The sequence below is a fragment of the Heterocephalus glaber genome, unplaced genomic scaffold, assembly GCF_053883595.1.
Source record: "Heterocephalus glaber isolate CG9 unplaced genomic scaffold, H.glaber_assembly_v1.0 deba00000621, whole genome shotgun sequence".
Classification (NCBI taxonomy): domain Eukaryota; kingdom Metazoa; phylum Chordata; class Mammalia; order Rodentia; family Bathyergidae; genus Heterocephalus; species Heterocephalus glaber.
The window spans coordinates 33,036,283-33,056,081 of record NW_028258153.1 but is presented as its reverse complement, the minus strand read 5'-3'; the positions used below and the strand labels follow the sequence as shown (position 1 = coordinate 33,056,081).

At 45.2% G+C, this 19,799-nt stretch overlaps 1 protein-coding gene across 4 annotated transcripts in view; it reads left to right on the top strand.

Moving 5' to 3' along the window:
* Ippk (inositol-pentakisphosphate 2-kinase) overlaps positions 1 to 19,799 on the top strand; it is a 58,694-nt gene that overhangs the window by 33,444 nt on the left and 5,451 nt on the right. For all 4 annotated transcript variants that reach the window (XM_021248482.2, XM_004870081.4, XM_087206350.1 and 1 more), the window contains 4 exons: positions 2,039 to 2,312; positions 4,077 to 4,227; positions 4,842 to 4,944; positions 17,755 to 17,834. In XM_021248482.2, coding sequence (XP_021104141.1) covers positions 2,039 to 2,312; positions 4,077 to 4,227; positions 4,842 to 4,944; positions 17,755 to 17,834 — 608 coding nt within the window. The remainder of the gene's footprint in view (positions 1 to 2,038; positions 2,313 to 4,076; positions 4,228 to 4,841; positions 4,945 to 17,754; positions 17,835 to 19,799) is intronic.

Here is a 19,799-nt window from a genome sequence, read left to right as displayed (position 1 = left end):
AAGTCTTGACCCATGCTGAACGGGCCTGGTCGCTGAGGTGTGATAGACAGGCCCTGTATGAGAACAACTCTGGCACTGTCGTCTTCTGTCCTCACAACCTATGTGGTTGAGGTGGAAGCCGGCCGACTGCCCAGGTCACTGTTCCTGCTGTAAGCTAAGTGCTGACTGCCAGCCTTGGCAATGTGCACCCCCTGCAAGTCTTTGCTCCTGGTTGTTTAGGGGCCTTGTAATTCAGAGAGCTCCTTGTTGGTAAGCAGATTCTCCAGGTATTGTAGTTCTGACAGCGCAGGGACGAGGGAGTGTTTGCCTGCAGTGTAGCTGCCTTCAGATCTGTGTAGCCATCTAGGTTGGCCCCTTGGTGTCCTAGCCTGCTGCTGGGGGAAGTGCCCTGTGGTGCCTGGGGTGAGGAGGAAGAGATGGGCAGCTGGCCCATGTTGCAGGCATTGGACCTGCACAAGGGGGTGCTGAGTGAGGGCCTCACACTTCTGTGCCAAGGTCTAGGAGAGGTGCCTGGTGAGCTGGAAGCCCTGGCCGCTCCCTGCTGGGTGGCCATACCCTTCATAAGTGAATGGATGTGGCCAGATCTTGACCTACTCCTCTGTGTTCTCACTCTGAAATTCTGCTAAGCTTTCTTCCCTGCCTGCCTCCACCTTCCCAAATCCAGAAAAGGAAGACATTTCAAAGAGGGTTTTTTTGGGTTTTTTAAAAACTCTTCTTAAGGACTAAAGGAACTCGTTATTTAAATACTGAAGATCAGTCAGTCCCTTTCTTCTTGGTATTTGTTTGAAGCCTCTGTGTAGTAAATCTGGGTTTCTGACCCCATTGGGCCCATACCTGCCATTTGCTGCTTCTATAAAAATTAGCATGGAAAACCCAGAGTTTTCCAAATAGATAAATTTGCTGCAGAGACCAAAGAGTCTCTACCTATTTGCCAAACAGATAAACAGAACAAAAAGATAGATAGGTTAAGAGCATGATACGAGAAGGACAAGACGGCACATGGGCACTGCGTGCTGCCAGCACTGGCAACTCTCCTGAGTGGTGCTGGTCCTGAAGCCCAGGCGTCATGTCCTCTCTCCAGTCAAACCCAGGCTGGTGTGGCTGAGACTCGTGACCCTGCACTACACACCTGTGACACAGCACTTGTGAGGGCTCAAGGGGTGTGGATGCTGTCTCACTCTGCCACCTGGGCTGGTGGCTGCCAGATGACACATGTCTGGACCCCTGACACTGCAGGGAGAGGTCCTGCTCTGATGGTCCCTCAGTCACTCGTGGGTCTAGAAGAGGGGAGCTGGCTCTAATGAGGGGACAGACAGCCAACCCAACCTCATTTCTGGCTACCCTTGCCTCCTGCCCAGTGTGGCCAGTAGTGTCTTAGTGTGTTCCTATCATCCTCTAAGCTTGGACAGCACCCAGGCAGGGGCTCCAAGGACCCAGCAAGGGAGGAGAGCTGCCCATGCCCCTGAGAGCCACTGCTCACCCAGACCTTAGCTTACCACAGCTGCTCAGCATCTCACTCTTTCTGTGGTCAGGAGTACAGGGACAGCTTAGCTGGCTCTGCCTTGAGGTCTCATCTGAGGGCTTGGCCAGGGCTGGGGGCTTCCGCCCCCCGCCTTGTGGAATTCCTCCCAGGGCTGCTCTGTGGCTTATGTGACCCAAGGAGAGAACAGCCAGGATGGAAGCCACAGAACCTTTCTTAACTTAGCCTTGCAGGTGTGGTGCTATTGCCTCTGTCATATTCTGTTGGTCACAGTGAACAGACTCCAGGGTTACCCTCGGTCCTGGCTTGGCTCCCATCTGTCGCTCAGGCTCTGAGTGACTGGCTGGTGTCTCTGGGAGTTTGTCACTTTGTGTTGAGAGATCACTGCAGTCTTGGTGCTGGTGCCTTTCTTCCTTAGCGGGAGTCACCTTTTGGCTGATGGCACAGCACCTGAGGGTGAGATTCCTGGTGGGCTTGTGCCCCCACCTCGGCAGGTACTGAGGGGTTATCCTACCAACTTGTGGGATCCATGTCTCCCTCTGTTTTTCTTGCCTGAAGAATGGGGAGCTGATTTACGGCTGTGGTGATGCCCGGAGCCCGGTGGCTGACTGGAGGGAGCTTGCATACCACCTGAAGCCCTTCTTCTTTCCTTCCAATGGCTTGGCTGGTGGGGCCCACTGCACACGGGCTGTGATCCGGGAGCTGGTGCACGTCATCACGAGGGTGCTGCTGAGCAGCTCAGACAAGGGCCAGGTGGGGGCCCTGAGGCCAGGGCCCTGGGGCCTACACGTCTGTGAAGCCAGCCCTTTCAGCCGGAGCCTCCACCACCAAGGTAGGACCCAGCCTTTCCCTTGCAGGTACTGGGGCTGCAGGGCCTTAGGACTGTCCAGGGCCTGTGAGCAGCTAGGGTGGAGCCAACAAAGGGACTTTTTTTGCCCTGACAGGCTTGGTAGAGCACCTGGGGTACCACCTGGTTCCATCTAGGCTCCCTGTTTATCTGGATTTGTCAACTGCTTGACACATAGGAGCTGTAGGTTTTCCTTAGGAATTCTGCCCATATGTTTGCTCATCCTTTCTGTGGTTTGTAGAATGTTTCTAGCTGTGTAATCCCATTTGATCCCCATTGCAATAGGGCCGAGTCTGGTTCTATGCGGGGGAGAATCAGACTTGTGGGACCTGGGCATCAGGGTTTCTCCTGCTCTGGGGCCCGGTGTGACTACACAGAGCCCCCTGAAGAGTTTGAAGCTGGCTTTGTGCCATTACAAACCCCCTAGCTTTGCCTCCCTTACTGCCCCCCATGCCTAGTTTTTCTCATCACAGATGAGTTTTTTGGAATTTTTTGTTTGTTTTGTTATAAAAATAATTCCTGACCCTGTCTCAAAATTTTTTTTAAAAGAGCTGGAGATACAGCTCAGTGCGAAAGCTCTGGGTGCCTCGCCTGGCTTACCTAGTGCCATGTTCAAAAAAATTAAAAAGTGATCCCTTATTGTTTCAGAAAATTTCATTACAGTACAAAATGGCTGCAGAATGTGTATGCAGGGACACCGCTACTGGCCACCGAGGTGGCTGGGGCTCTAAAAGGAGGCTCTTGCATCCAGTCAACCCAGGGTCTCTCTCTGAGATCGCCCCTGACATCTGTGCACAAACAGGGATAGCCCACGGACATGCTGTACTTGAAACAATAAGGTCACATTCCACATGTTTTTTGTACCATAGTTTGTTTTCTTGATTAACATAATTCTCTGTTAGGAAATGAATTTTTCAGCCCTTATAGACCATGTGATAGTTGTTCACTGCATGAATACTCTGGTTGGGCATGTGAGCTTTTATTCTCTTTTCCCTGTGTCTGTCTCATAGCCAAGTGCAGCCTTGCCAGGACACCCCAGCGCAGGACACAGCAGGCTGCACTGGCCATGCTGTCTCTCTCCAGATGTTCCCTACCCTGACTTCGCTTATAAGTTGGTTCCTTCCTAGAAATGGTCACTTATTCCAAGGGTGCGAGGTGGGCTGGGATCTGGCCATCTAGGTTCAGAGCATGCATGAGTGTTGAATAGAGTTTTGTTTCTTCTGTCCTGAGAATGGGTCCTGGTCGGTCAGTGGCTTTGACCACTGTCCATGGCTTTGCATCACCAGTTCTAAGCTCACTCCGTGGGCTGCAAGGCCTTACCCCCTCTCAGCAAGGGTCATGGCTCTGGACTCTGGAGACAGAGTCCTGGTTGTCCTTTGTGGTTTGCAGATTTGGGGATGTCATTATGATCTTAAGCCTCGTCTTATTTAGAATGAATATTATCCCTAAACTTAATCACAAAGTGTCTTCTGGAGTGAGTGTAGTGGAATTTAAAGGATGTTCCGAGAAGAGGCACAGGCACAAAGCAAAGTGCCTGGTCCCTCGCCTTTCATTTGTGTCTGGCCTGATCTGCCCAGCGTGGCCTGAGCTCTGTTCAGCCCTGCAGCTCTGAGTGTGGCATGGCATCTGCCCTCAGCACCAGGCCAGGGTCCAGGGCAAGCCCTGCGGTCTGTGCCAGCCTATATCTCCCTCCACAGTCTTCAGTCTTTGATAACAAACCTGCTCTCGTTTTCCCGATGTTCTTGGTAGGAAAAAACACCCCAGAGCGGTCGGGGTTACCGAAGGGCTGTCTTCTGTACAAAACCCTCCAGGTGCAGATGTTGGACCTGCTGGACATCGAAGGGCTCTACCCTCTGTACAACCGGGTTGAACGGTACCTGGAGGAGTTTCCCAAGGAGAGGTGAGGTGGGCACAGAGGAAGCCATGGGAGTGGGCCAGGGTGGGGACTGCCTCAACTGGAGGACAGAATGAGCCCTGAAGCACCTGGTTCCAGGAAGATGGCACATGCTGGCCACCTCCCTCCAAGCCCAGGCATCAGGATCTGCTGGAAATGCAGCACCTCCTGTGCCATTTCTAGTAAGAAGGCACATCTCTGAGCCCCACAATACCAAGGTCCTGAGGCAGGGCTGGGCCTATAGAGGGCAGTGTTGTTCCACAGAGCAGCCCACTGGCCGTGGCTGCACCAGGAGTCCTGGCACTTCCAGGTCAGGCAGCCACGTCTCTGGGCCTGCATTGGGCCCCTGGAGTCCACACCTGTGGTATCTGATGGGCTTCACCCTTTTCTGCCTCACCAGCTTTCACTTGGGTCTCGGTGGCAAGCAGGACAGGGCCTGGCTTGAGGGTTCCCTGGGCCCTGCTCTTGCTGGTCTGTTTGTGACATGATGCTTCAGAGCCATGTTTGAGATGAGGAAGTGATAGGTCTGTCAGCTTCCCTTTAACTCAGTGTATGGTCACTTTAAGAAACAATTTCCAGGAGACTTTGTCACCTTGTTTTGTTTTTGGTGGTTTCTTCAGAAAAATGTTACAAATAGATGGGCCTTATGATGAAGCATTTCACCAGAAGCTACTTGATCTGTCCACGGAGGATGACGGGACAGTGGCCTTTGCATTAACGAAGGTGAGCAGACTGGTCCAGAAGCAGTGTGTGCTTGAGAGCCCTGACTTGGGGCTCCCACTCTTGCTCCTGATGGTGCCCACAGAAAGAGCAGTGGCTGCAGTTTCTCCTGGATGGGCCTGGGTCAGTGATGGTGGATGTTGTGTCTGAGGAGGATTCTCTTGGCTTGGTTCTGCCCTGGCCCGGCAGGGGCAGGGGAAGGGGCAGGGCCCCCATCCTCAGGGGGTTCAGGGGGTGTTCAGCTCCATCTCTCCTCAGCCACTTTTTTTTTTTTTTTTTTTTTGCCGGTACCAGGGATTGAACTCAGGACCTTGCACTTGCCAGACAGGCGCGGTGCCATTGAGCTACATCCCCGGCCCTTTTCTCAGCCGCTTTTATTTTTGGTACCGGGAATCGAACTCTGGACCTTATGCTTGTGAGGCTGGCAGCAGAACCACTGAGCTAAATCCCCGGCCCCCTCAGGCACTTTTGAGCAGGCTCAGCACTGACCGCCCCTCTTCTTTCACAGACATTACCTGAAGTCAGCATTTCCTTCCATTGTGAATTCAGCAGGACCCTCTGGGGTCAGTAAGCCCCCAGCCTTGCTGTCCCAGGATGTCCCAGGATGTGGCTTGTGTCACCCCTGCCTCAGCTGTGACTGTGTAGCTGTGGAATCCATTTCTTAGGAATGTTTTTGTATTTTACATTGTCACCCTCTATGTTGTGTTGTATGTACTTAAAAATGTTATCCCAAGAGGGGTCATAGGCTTCACTGGGGCTACCAGAGTTTTTATAAGACACTGGGTTGTGCGTGCTCTCAGGGGTGAGGGACGCCTTGCCTCCCCCACTTCACTGGCTGCCCTGTTGTGGTGTCCTGGCTTCTGCCCATGAAAGAGCCCCAGGGCTAGGGCTGTCACATGTTTGAGGAGGAGGACACTGAGGATGTCTTGAGCCTGAGATAAACCTCAGAAACCCAGGGTACCAGGAAGAACTTGCTTGGGGCCAGTGGGTCCCCAGTGGAACCTCTGTGCGAGGACAAAGTGGTGCAGGCTGCCACTCGGGTTTACAGCTTGGGGACACTGACCTAGAATAAGCAGCATCGCATTTCTCTTTTCTCTTATAGAAGAAAAAGGACTTTATTTCCTTTTTTATAGAAAATATAAGTCTATGTAAAATATAGAATATTTTTCAATCTCCTCCTGAATAAGCATGGATTACTTTTAAATTTTCTTTCTTTTTTTTTTTTGGTACCAGGTAGGGGTTGAACTTGGGACCTTGCGCTTGTGAGGCAGGCATGGTGCCACTGAGCTAAATCCCCGGCCCTGTATATGCTTTACCGCTCAGATCTTTCCTCTTTTCCTTTTTTCAATAACAGCTTTGTTGAGATATAATTTACATGCCATACCAATTACCCAGTGACTGTGTGATGTGGTGGTTTTTACTGTATTCATAGATCTGTGCAACCAGCACCTGTCAGTTTTAGGAGAGATGCATTACTTCAATAAAAACCCCAAACCTCTGCTTATATAGCATTAGTGTGTTGAGGGTTTTCATGTCCATATTCATAAGAGATATTGAGCTCCAATTTTTTTGCTTTTTTAAAAAAATTTTTGAGACAGGGTCTTGCTATGTATGTAGTTCAGCCTGGCCTTGAACTCACTATGTAGCGCAGGCTGGCCTCGAACTCACAGCAGTCCTCTTGCCTCAACCTCCCAGGGCTAGGATTACAGGTGTGCACCACCACAACCAGCATGAGGTTCTTATTTTTATATCAGGGTAGTTATTAGCCTCATTGTATATGTCAGGAGTGCTCCAGCTTCTTCTGATTTTTGGGAGAGTTTGAGAAGAATTGATGGTAATTCTTTGAATATTTGATAGAGTTCACTAATAATGCCATCCTTGGCTGGGCTGTTCTTTCTGGGTAGTCTTTCTGCTACTACATGTGTTAAGAAATTGCTCATTTCATCAGAGTTGCTTAATTTATTGGCCTGTTTGTAGTTCGTAGTTTTCCCCCTTTTGAAGAATATCCTTTTAAAAGTTACCTTAGTGAAGTTGTTTTGGTAAATTTTCTGGATATGTTTATATTTCATCCACAGTCTTGAAAAGTATTTTTTTTTTTGTTTTTTTTTCCCAGATAGAAGGGATTATACAATAATTAAGCCAGGTGTGGTGGTACACACCTGTAATCCCAGCTACTTGGGAGGTTCAGAGGTTTGAGGCCAGCCTGGGCAATTTAGCAAGATCCTGTCTCAAAACAAAGGATTTGGGGTTGAGGGTGTAGCTCAGTGGTAGTGTGCCTGCCTAGTGTGCTTCAAGGCCCTGTTCTCTTCCCAGTTTCACTTAAAAAAAAAAAAGAGGATGATGTTGCTTTTAAAAAAATTCTTTTGTTTTTTAGTATAGAATTTAAGCTATTTACACATCTTCTGGCTGCCTATTTGTGTTGAGAGAGCTCCTGTTAATCTCACTGCCCTTCTTGCTCTGCCTCTGTCTCTGTCTCTCTCTGTGCCCTTCCCCCATTTTGTACTGTAGTATGATTAGGTATGTGTTTTTTTGTTGTTTTTTTTTGGGTACTGGGATTGAACTCGGAACCTTATGTTTTCGAGGCAGGTGGTGGAACCACTGAGCTAAATCCCCGGCAGGTGAGTTCTTTTTATTTGTCCTGCTTGGTATATCAGTGTCTTTTATTAGTTGTGGAAAAATCTAAGACATTTTCTTCTCATATATTTTCTCTTCTACATTCATTATCATATTCTCTTCTTCTGGTAACAGATATATATTGGACCTTATTTTATCTTCCATGTCTTTTTTCTTTTTCCAGTGCTGGAGACTAAATCCAGGGCCTTCACACTTCACTTCTCCAGCCTTTTTTATTTTTTATTTTGAACAGGGTCTTGCACCATTGCTAAGTTTCCCAGGCTGAGCTCAAATTTGGGATCCTCCTGCCTCAGCCTCAGTCTTAGAATTGCAGGTGTGCACCACCACACTCAGCTTCTTCCACTTGTTTCAAGTGTGCATACATATTTTTCTCTCTCTGTCTCTTTGTGCTCCATTCCAACCCCCTCCCCCACAGCTCAATCTTCCAGTTCTCCAGTTCTTTCTTTGGCTCTGTCTAATCTGCTGTTTTCTACTTGTTTGAATTTTCTGTTTCAACAGTTTTATATTTCAATTTCTGAAAGTTCTATTTAGGTCATTTTCACACCTCCTTGGGATCTTTGCTAGTTTCCTGTTAGCAGTCTATTGAAATTCCATTTTTTTTTCTTCAAAGCAAGTTACAAAGTTATATTCTGTTGTAAAATATCTTCGTATTTTGACTGATGCAGGGCTACAGGCTTGTTTGATTGCATTTTTGACACTTAACTGTGACCTCGTAAGTGTTTGATCTTAGTCTTCGGGGACATTTCTCTCTGGAGAGGACAGCAGTCCTTGGCTTGAAGCAGAAGTCTCAGATTTGGATCCTCTACCCTGAGGTGCAGCCCTGGAAGTAAGGCTGCACTGGCGTTTACCTCCTGGACAACTCAGCCCTCCCAGTTGGTTCCATCACCAAACTCTAGTCCCACTCTCTTGGGGCTGAGTGAAGAGAGAGTGGGTTGAGTTAGGGAAGCCTCTCATCTTCTGCAGGCGAGCAGTGCACTGACAGGAAGGTTGGCAGGGATCAAGTTGTTTAGTAAGAGGGCCTTTTTTCCTTTCAATTTTTTGGGTTCCTGGGGATGGAACCCAGGAGCACTCTTATCACTGAGCTCCATCCTCAGCCTTTTTTATTTTTGTGAGATCAAGTTGCCCATGTGAAACTTGAATTCGTGAGCTTCCGGCCTTACGCTTCTCTGAGTGTTGAGATTATAAGCATGTGCCACTGTGGCCAGCTGCACACAGCCTGTAAGATGCATTCTTAGAAATAAAGTTGTTGGGTTTATTCTTTTTTTTTTTTTTGGTACTGGGGATTGAACTCGGGTCCTTGGGCTTGCAGGGCAGGTGGCAGAACCACTGAGCTAAATCCCCGGCCCTTGTTGGGTTTATTCTTGATGGTTTTTGACACATTGTCCTCCCAAAAGGATTTTACTAATAGGTTCCTTCTTGCAACAGTTGAGGGCACTGTTTCCCTGTCACCTCACAAATGCTATATAAACTTATTTAACTTTCATTAACCATTTGTACTGTGAGATCATCACACACACAGAGAAGCACACACAAGAAAAGAGCTACCCCAGTGACTTATTACCTGGAAAACCCTGTGAAACCACCACAAACACGGGCAGCCACCCTGGTCCCTGGGGTTGTCCTGGCTCTCACTGTGCCAAGTTTTCTCCTGGGGTGTAGCTGTTCATGTACGTTTGTGCTGTGTGTGTTCTGTGTCTTGTGTTGTTCTCCATGCAGCACTGAGGGGATGCGCCTTGCTGTTGCAGGCACTGCATGTCTTCACTGCCATGTGGTGATCAGTGAGCAGGCATGCCACACTCACCTGTGCTGCCTATGTGGACGTTTGTGCTGGTCCCAGTTCGGGGTGTCATGAGTGAAGCTGCTGTAAGCACTTGCACAGCTCTCAACGTGGACACAGGTCTCTCTCAGATACATCCTGAGGTGGGGATGCTGAGCAGATGCTGCTCACCTGGTGAGCAGCTGGTGTCACCTGCTTGTGTCCTGGGCACTGTGTGTGTCCACACCCTCTCTGACCTGGGCTATGGGTCTTCTGACTCAGTGCTTGTGGCGTGCAGAGTTGTCTCCTGGTAGTGCTGAGGTGAAGGACCCTTTCCTGTGTTTAGGAGATTGTTTTTCTTTTGTGAAGCACTCACCGAAGTCTCCTACCTAGTTTTCTGTAGAGTTGTGTGTATTTTTCCTAAGATTTGAAGGAATTCTTCATCTGTTCTGGGTGGATGCCCTTTGTCAGTTATGCCCGCTATACATATCCTCTCCTGTTCTGTTGCTTGTCTTTTCACATTTACTGGAGTTTTTGGAAGAGACGTTCTTAACTTTAAGGTAGTTTCATTTACTGTCTTTGCTGTTTAGGAAGTCTTTCTGTCTTGTCCTCCTGAAGGCATTTTTGTATGCTTCCTTTAAAAATGATATTGCAGAGCCTGCCGTGGGGGTACATCCTTGTAATCCCAGCACTTGGGAGGCTGATGCAGGAGGAGGCTGAGGCACTGTGAGTTTGAGGCCAGCTTGGGCTAATGGTGTGTTCGAGGCCAGCTCAAACTACACACTGACACCCTTCCTTAAAGCAAACAGCCCTCCCCCAACACATCTCCCACTAAGAAAGAAATTCTGGGAGCTGGGACATAGCTTAGTGGTGTGGCACTTGCCCAGCAGGTTGGAGGCCCTGGGTTCCATCCCCAGGGCTGCAGAACAGCTTTGTACCTTCCTTCTGTGTTGTGGTAGGTGATCACTCACAGCTGATTCTGAAGTGGCATGGAGCAGGTTTTCACTCGTTTCCCTCTGTAATTGTCCAGAACACTGTAGTTGTAAGAAGTCTTTATAGATATGAGAATGGATTCTTCCACAATAGATTAGAGTTCCTACAGTCCTCTCCTCAGTTTCCATTAATTTGCTTGAATGGCTCACATAACTCAGGAGGATGTATGTTCTCATGCTTATAAGGGATACTACCAAGGACATAGATGGATAGGAAAGTGCAGAGCAAGGGTCACGGAGCTTCATACCCGTTCCGGGTTTGTCATCTTCCAGAAAGCTCCTGGAGCTGTGGCTGTTGGGTGTTCATGGAGGCTTCAGTAGACATGGCTGATTACATCACTGGCCACTGGCAATGAACTCCCCTGCTCCAGGTTGATGGGGGCTAGAAATCCATTATCTCTGATGCTCCTTGGTTTTCTATTCTGAAGCTTTATAGGGGCCACGGGCCACCAGTCAACTCATCAGCATCCCAAAATACACTGCTGTGGGGAGCTGTATGCCAGCAAGTAAGAACAAAGGTGAAATTATACGTGTATTTATGTTCTTGGCTTTAAAGTGTGCCTTGGCTATTCTTGACCTTTTGCACATGTACAGACATTTTAATTCATCTTGTTCAGTTCTTTAGAGCAGGAACAAAAGTGTTGGGCTTTTGATTGGTTTGCCATTAAAATGATGACAGGTGTTGATGTCTGTACAATACTTATTCTTCCAACATGGACATTTTCAATTTTTGGTCTTATTTTTATTTCTGATAAAATATATATATATATATATATATATATATATATATATTTTTTTTTTTTTTTTTTTTGGTACCGGGGATCAAACTCAGAATCTTGTGCTTGCGAGCCAGGTGGTGGAACCACTGAGCTAAATCCCCAGCCCTCTGATAAAATATTTTTTATGGTTTTCTTCAGAGGCTCTTATTACTTTAAGATATTTGATAGTTTCAGGCCATGAATGGGATCTTTAAAAATATTTTATTTTAAAAGTATTTTTGGTTATATATTTGTATATTTTGGTTTGATTTGTCTATTTTGATGTTATATATCCATCAGCTTCTCACTTTTTAATTCTAACAATTTATGCTGCTTTTGCATTTTCTTTTTACGTGATCATATTCTTTGTGCATTTGATTTTTTTTCCTTTTCCAATCTTTATGTCTTCCACACGTTTCATTTCACTGTCTATAGTTAATAGGTAATAGTGGGAAATTTGGTGTTGTTATGAATCTCAAAGGGAACGCATTTTATTATTGTTTAGTGTAGGATTTGTGTTTGTTTTATAATAGATGGCTGTTATCAGATTTAAGGGTTAGTGATCTGGGGGATTGAATTTAGGGCCATCATAGTAAACTGCATCTCAGCCAGTGATTGATTGATTGGTAGGCTCTCCCCCCATCAGCCTGTTACCCAGTCTGGGCTTGAACTTGTGACCCTTCTACATCAGCCTCCCAGAGTGCTGGGATGATAAGCCTGTGCCACCATGCCTGACTCTTAAAGAGATTTTTAAATCAGGAATGGATATTGAACTCTGTCAACACATTTTATGTTTCTGTTGAGATATCATATTTTTTTCATATTTTCTGCTAACATGGTTAACAGTATGGTTAGTGCATTCACTGGTGGTGATGGATTATTTTTTTTTGGTACCGGGGATCGAACTCGGGTCCTTGTACTTGCAAGGCAGGCGTTGGAACCACTGAGCTAAATCCCCAGCCTGATGGATTATTTTTATACACAATGACACTGTGTTTGCTAGCATTTTGTTCAGGGAGTTTTGCATGCGTGCCTGTGAGGGATTGGAGCTCTCGGTTCCTGTTGTGTAATGTCCTTGTGAGGTCTCAGTACCAAGCATTCACCCACCTCATGGACCTGGCAGATTGTTGGCCTTTTTCTGTTCTCTATAAATGGTGGAGTAAGAATGGTGTTATTTCCTTGTTAAATGCCTTATAGAACCCCAGATAGAATCCTCTGGGCCTGTAGTTTTCTGTGTAGGAAAGTTTTAAATTAATGAGCTCAGTTTCAGATTTTTTATTTCTTCTTTTTTCTTTTAGTAAGTTGTGTTTTTCTAGACTTTTTTTTTTTTTGAGACAGGGTCTCACTACCTAGTTCAGGCTGGCCTTGAACTCACTGTGTAGCCCAGACTGGCCTCAAACTTGCAGCAATTCTCCTGCCTCAGCCTCTGAATGCTGGGATTATAGGCATCCGCTGCCATTTCCGACTAGACATTTCTTTTATCTACATCTTTGGTATTTTGGCTGATGATTCTTTTTTGAGACAGTAACACTTTTATCTTTTAATGTTTTATAAAACTGAAGAATGCCCTTTTATTTCTGACGTTTGGTACTTGTTTCAAAACTCTCTGTGAGTGGTCTGAGTTTTGTTTCCTCTTACAGTGTGGATATGGAAACGCAGAGGGCCTTTGGGCAGGGACTGGGTCGAGGGGTGGAAGGAACCCTTATGATCTGGACTGGCGGCCTGGTAAAAAGGCTCAAGGGCTCCTGGCCCCTCCTACCTGAGGACTGAGGTACTGCTTCCCAGATCCTGATCTGCTGAGGCCCTCAGCTTGGGTCTTTCAGCCTCTGCAACTGTGAGAAAGAAATTTCTTTTGTTTATAAGACACTTCCCAATTTTGTTATAGCAAATTAAGTGTCTTCATCAGTCCCACCAAGAGTTGCTTAGTTTGGTTAGTTTCATAAAAATTAACTTTTGATCCTTTTCCTAGACTACATGATTATTTTGTTTTATTAATTATCTTATCTTGATTATTCCCCCTTTTCTGTGTAGTATGGATAATTTCTGTAACTTCTTCCTGAACACTTACCCTAGATGTCAGCCCTTTTTCCTAAAAGAGCTACTATATAAAAACCATGTATTTTCCTTTAACCATAGCTTTTAGATACATTTACAAACTGCATTTTTATTTAAAATATACTCTTGAGTATTATTTTCTCCTTTGACCCACAAAAATATTTAGAAAGGAATCAATTAGGCATTCTCCCTTGGGCATTCTCATTATCTTTTTCCAGTAATTTAAAATTGCATATCAGTCAGAGAGCATTCTCTATATGATCCTTTGAAAGTTGTTGAGACTGGCTTTGTAGATTGTTTTTAAATTTTTTTTTTTTGGTACTGGGTATCGAACTTGGGACCTTGCACTTGGGAGGCAGGCAGAGGCACCACTGAGCTAAATCGCCGGCCCAAAAAACTCTTCTATTTATGCTTGAAATGGTGGTTTCTGAAATTTCAGATTATTGGGTGTGGTATTCTATATCTGCCCATTAGGTCAAATTAACTGTGTTGTTCACATCTTTTATAGTCTTGATGAATTTACTGCCGGCTTGTTCTAGAAGAAAGAAGTTTTGAAACTTTCAATAATAATTATAGACTTGTCAGTTTCTTCATGTTTTGAGGTTATCTTGTTAGGTGCCTTAGAGTTAGAATTGCTATTTTCTTTGACTTGAATTTTTCATTTCCAGTTGTTATTTATCACTTAAGAGTCTTTTATCTCTGGTAGTACTTTGTACCTTCATATATCTTTTGCCTATTAGTGTAACTTCTTATTCCTTTGCTTAATATTTATGCTATATATCTTTGTCCATCCTTTCATTTTTAACCTTGTGTGTCTTGTATTTAAATGTAGCATATAATTGGATTGTTTTTTATCCATTCTGGCATTTTGTCACTTCATTAGACTTTATTTTTTTTAATTTTTAATTTTTAATTTTTTCATTATTTTTTTTAGAATTTTTTTATTTTTTAGTTTTTTGGTACTGGAGATCGAACTCAGGACCTTGCGCTTGGGAGGCAGGTGGTGGAACCATTGAGCTACATCCCCGGCCCTAGACTTTAAATTTTTTATCATTTACTTTAGATTTTCTACTTTTATCTTACCTTTCAGGATGGTTCTTTTTATCATTCTATGTCAATACTCTGTTCACTTGGAAGGTATAAAGGCTTTTACTTTTTTAGTGGTTTCCTAACTATTGCAGCAATTAGTCGACTTAATGGAGGTCAATATTATTTAACACTCTTTTCTTCTTCTTGGGCAGTGCCAAGGTTCTTGGTAGCCATGGTATCTCCCCTGCTAAGTAAATAAAGCACAAGGTTCTTAGGATCTATTTTACCACTACTCTTTAAATTGACTGTTCCTCTTGCTGCTGGTGTAGTCTTCCGTGTTAAGCTCAAGAAGACATCAGGACTGCTGTTTTGTAGTCATTCATTACCCTTCATTCTGCCCTGTGTCGCTGAGCATATATATGGGATCATTTTGGTTTCGTCTAAAGAACACCCTTTAATGTTCTTTAGTGTAGGTCTGCTCAAAGTGAATTCTTAATTTTTTTTGGTACTGGGGATCGAACTTGGGACCTTGTGCTTCTTGCAAGGCAGGCAGTGGCATCACTGAGCTAAATCCCCGGCCCTGAATTCTTAATTTTTGTTTAGTAATACATGTAAGTGATTTTTTTGGAGGCTTTCTTGCATCTGTGCCTTGATGTCTTCAGTTTAGGAAAAATTTTGGCCTGTGTCAGGTTTTGTTTTTGCTCATTTCCTCTCTTCTGGACTCCAGTTACACATATGTTAGACACATTGTCTTTTCTTTATTTTCTGGTGGTTTTCCTTTCATGCTTCATTCTGGATATTTTCTTTTGATCTGTCTTCCAGTTTGGCATCCTCTTCAGCTTTCTCTCTTTTTTCCTTTTCTTATCTGTGCTTGGTTCCCTGTCTGTAAATTCTTACATTCTCATGCCCAGCTCATATCTTTTAGGTTAGAACACTATGTTTGTAGCAGTGTTATCCTTCCTTGATGACATTTGCATTTTAACTCTGAAGGCATAATGATGTGTGAATTATCCTTGTCAGGAGCAGTGGAAGATACCTGACACCAGGGCAGGAGAGGCTCCTCAGCTCAGGGCTGGTGTGGTGGGTTTCCTGCCTCTGGGCTGTGGCAAGGTGGGGTCCTTCTCTGTGACCCCAGCTGTAACACTGCAAAGAGATTGCTGCTTAGGAAAAATAATCTTTGTCTCTGTCAATCCTGTTGCCCTTGTTGAAGTTACTCTGATCTACCCACGTCTTTGTATTTTTTCTAATTTGCCATTTAATCTGTCTGTTGAATTCTTAATATTTTTTTCCATTTTTTAGATCTAGAATTTCTGCATGGTTTGTTTTTATAGTTTCCAGTTCTCCTCTGAAGTTGTTTTGCCTCTGATTCCTTGAGCAGAGCAGCATGTGTGTCTGGTATATCCAACAGCTGAAAGTCCTGAGTGGCCACCACTTTTGACAATTATGAGCGGGTTTTTTTTTCCCCCAGTTGCAGCTTATTTTCTTTCTCTCTCCTCCCTCCCCTCCCTCTCCCTTCCCTTCCTCTCTCTTCCCTTCCTCTCTCTTTTAAAATAGATTTCTTTTTCAAGTTTTCAATCCTCAGTGAAAGTGAGTGGAAAATACAGAGTTCTTATATACCCTTCCCCTATTGTGTTTTTTAAACATTTATTGGCTTTTGCTTATCTCATCCTGTCTTCTTAGCCGAGGTATTTTTATTTGTGTGCCAGAAACTGTATTTGTACAATTATTTTAGAAAGAATTTGAGGCTTAGGATTGTATCTTTTTCCAGTGAGAATTACAGGTTTGCTTCCACCAGAGGCCTGGGAACACTAGCAAGTTGGAGTTGTTGTTTTAATCCAGTTTCAGTGATTGATCTCTTCAAGTAGAGCTATAGTTCCTGGTAGGCCTTGTAGACTTTGGCTTGTATTTAATCTTTTGGTTTTTGTTCCTGTATTGGGGATTGAACCCAGGGTCTTTGTACTGAGCTACATCTCAGCCTTTTTCAGTTTTTGAGACAAGTTCTTGCTAATTCATTATGCCCAGGCTGGGCTTGAACTTGTGATTCTCCTGCCTCAGCCTCCTAGATGCTGCGGTTATAGTTGGGCCATGCCCTGATCACATTTAATCTTAGAAGGAGCAGCACTTTGTGAGTACTGACTCGGAGAGGGTTCATCATGGTTACTCCCTCCATAGACTGGGGGTTGGTTAAAAGCCTCTGTGAGCTGACCCTCCAGAATGTACCGTCCTTCTACTAGGAAAGCAGACCTCAATGCCTTTTCCCTCCCTGTTTTATTAGTTCTGGCTTCACACAAATATTTCTGATATTTTGTCCAGCTTTTCAGGTTGGCTTCAGCAGCTGAGTTGGTCCCATTTACCTAGTTGAGCATTACTCAAAGTTGAAATTTAGCCTCCCCTTCCCTCCCCTTTGCTCCCTAACTCTCTCTCTCTCTTTTTATTTTTGGTACCAGGGATTGAACTTGGGTCCTTGAGCTTACACAGCAGGCAGTGAAACCACTGAGCTAAATCTCCAGCCCTCCCCCCCCCCCCATTTAAATTTCACATATATATATCACTACAAATTAAGGAAATGCAAATTATAAGAAGGAAATATGTAATATTTTCCACAGTACAGAAGGGTAAAACGTGTGTGTGTGTTTGTGTGTATGTAATTTCCTTCTCCGAGTTTGTTTGGTCCACTTGTTTTGTGATTAGTTACTGTCCATATTGATCTCTAGCACTTTAGTGAGTCTTGATGTTGATAGTTTATTTAATGTTGTGCATGTTTTCTCCTAGTCTATCACTTGTCTTTAAATTTTGGATTAGGATTGTATCATATAAAGCTCTTTAGCTTTTAGGTTTTAAAATTTGTGTCTTTAATGGCTTCTTGATATTGTTTTAGATAGAAAGGCTTGTAGTGTACCAAGGACGTGCTACATATTTTATACTTTTTTATATGGAGCTCTTTGTTTTCTTTTCTTTTTGAAGGTAGGGTGGGTTGAGACAGGGTCTCACTAGGCTGGCCTTGAACTCACATAGATCCTCCTGCCTCAGCCTCCTCTGAGTGCTGGGATTACAAGCGTGGGCCACCATGCCTTGCTCTTTGTTTTCTGCTGGGTGTGACAAAATATACGAAGTAATGGATTTTACTAACAGGATAGAGTGTGAGGGCAAGTGCTGTGTGTTTCCCCCTGCTGGACAAGCTTTCTGAGCCTGGAAACAGTGAGCAGCCCCCTCAACAGTGAGGAGCCCCCGTCGGCTCCTCCGTTCCTGCCCCACAGTCTGGCTTTGGGCAGGTCCTCCTGGCTCTAGGGAATGGGAGGAATGGCTAGAAAGGAGGCCTCTGTCGTCAGTACACATGTTGAGGCCCATGATCGTGCATAAGGCCCAAATTCGTTTTTGTAACTGGTTATTTTTGTAAAAGTGAGAGCTGTCAGTCTAAAAAGTCAAATGATGTGTGACAGTCATAAGAAGTGGGAAAAGTGCCCAAATCATGTCTGTAGAGGTGACAGTGGTGCACATGTTGGGGACCATCCTTGTCATGCCTGTCAGTGGGCATTATTCGTGGTTGTGGGTGGCCTTGCAGCCTGAGCTGACCTCTCCCTCTCTGCAGGTGCAGCAGTATCGTGTGGCCATGACCGCCAAGGACTGCTCCATCATGATCGCGCTCTCCCCATGTCTGCAGGATGCCAGGTGAGTCCTGCTGTGAGTCCCCTACCCTGTGTCTAACAGGGTTTGGTGGTGCAAGAGGACGAGCGGGTTCCCCACATTTAAGGACCCCCCAAGAGGACCACTGTGTCCCTGGCTTGCTTGATATCATGGGGCTTTTGAACTCTCACTCTAGAAGCTTGTCATCCAAAGACATTTCTGGAAGATAACTAAAAACAATTGTTCTATTAAATTGAAATTACTATTTTATAAGAAAATACCCTAAGGGTATAGAAGCAGTGTGGATAATATAGCAAATTCCACTCAAGGAAGCCCAAGCCCTGTCCAGGCCCCAAGCTCTTCGGTGCTGTGGGTTCCCAATGGGCCTTTCTCCTAGTCTTCTGCCAGGCCAGTGGGGTGTGGCGACTTCAGGACTGTTGCCGTCGTTTAAAAGCCTTAAAACAGCACATTTAGTGCCCTGCCTCCTCTTCTGAGTTACAGCATGTTCGTAGCCTCTGTCTTGGATGTCATTATCCCCTGTAGTCTCCCTTTCCCCCTTTCAGGCACCAGCTGAGCCTGATCATCATCTCACTGTAACGAGCCAGCATCTTCAGCATGCGTCTTCCAGGTGTCAGACGGAATGCATGGGATCTGTCTGCTCCACATTTCTCTGATGTGTTCCTGGGTCAGGATGACCTCAGTCACTAGCTGCCAACCACCTGTTTTCTGATGCTTTGGCTAAACAGTTTCCGGAAGTCCTGTTCCTGGCAGGCACTGGACTGCCCCTGCTCTGATGTGAAACCCTGAGCACATTTATAGGGCATCACCAAGGCACAGAAAAGGTGGTTCTGCTGAAGTTCCTCTAAGGAAACAGCCCCAGTGCTTAGTTGGGGCTGCCGTGTTAGGTAGAGACCCACATAGATGGCCAAGGATCTGGCTGGTAGATAGATGCTTGAGCACAGGTGCTCAGATGGAGCTTCAGGAAAGGCAGGGTCAGAGACCCGATGCGGGAAGGCCCTGAAGGAAGATGAGGGACGCACTTCCTCCAGATCCACTGTCTGCTATGGATGGTGACAACGGTGTCACTGGAGAGAGCTGAGCACCAGGGTCCTGTTCACACCTAGACCAACTGCCCTGCACAAATCAGTTGTTGCTGAGTGAGGAGGGGGCCATGTGCAGTTCTACACTGTGTGCACGGCTCAGACTGGGGGTGGAGGCACAGGAATCATCACTCACCAAGCATCCACCTGCAGTCTTCTCCACAGGGACAAAGGGAGATTGTCTCGGGTATATCCTAAAAAAGTAGGGACACTTAGGCTTCCAACCCTATTTACGACCTCTCTGCTTTGATGAATTTGGTAGGAAGTGGGGGGAAGAAAAGGCACCTGGTGATACCCACCCCTTTCTGCTACAGTGACTGAGGAAAACTGCTGTCCACACTTTACTTCAGGGAAGTCTCACCCGCAGAATCCTTACAGGCCCAAATGCTATTTAGAAAGTTGTCCTGTACATGATTTTTATTTGAAAATTTGCAAATTATCTTCATGTGCAAAATAAGAAAATGGTTGAATTATGGTACAGCTATGTGCTTATTAAATTTATAACATTGTGTTCCATTTGTCTTTTAAGAGTTCATCCTGAGCTGTTTCACCAAGTTCAGGAGTTAATTTCATGGTGCAGTAAGAAATGTACTGCTAGAGCTGGGCTGTAGCTCAGTGGAAAGGGTCTGCTTAGCCTGCACCAGGTTCTGACTTCCATCCTAGCACTGCTTTTTTAAAAAAGTACTGATAAGCATGAATTATACTTAAAGGTAGGAGGTAAAAAAATAAAGACAAAGGAAAGATGCATAATAGCATTTTCAGTGTTTATAACATTCATTTACTTATTTTAGTTTTAATATCATAAGCTTTGTGTTATAAAAATCTTAGATTTGGGGGAAGTTAGGATTCTGTAACCAAGTTAAAGGAGGTATGGGTGGGAGACCCTGAAGTTCTGAAGGGGTTGTGGGAG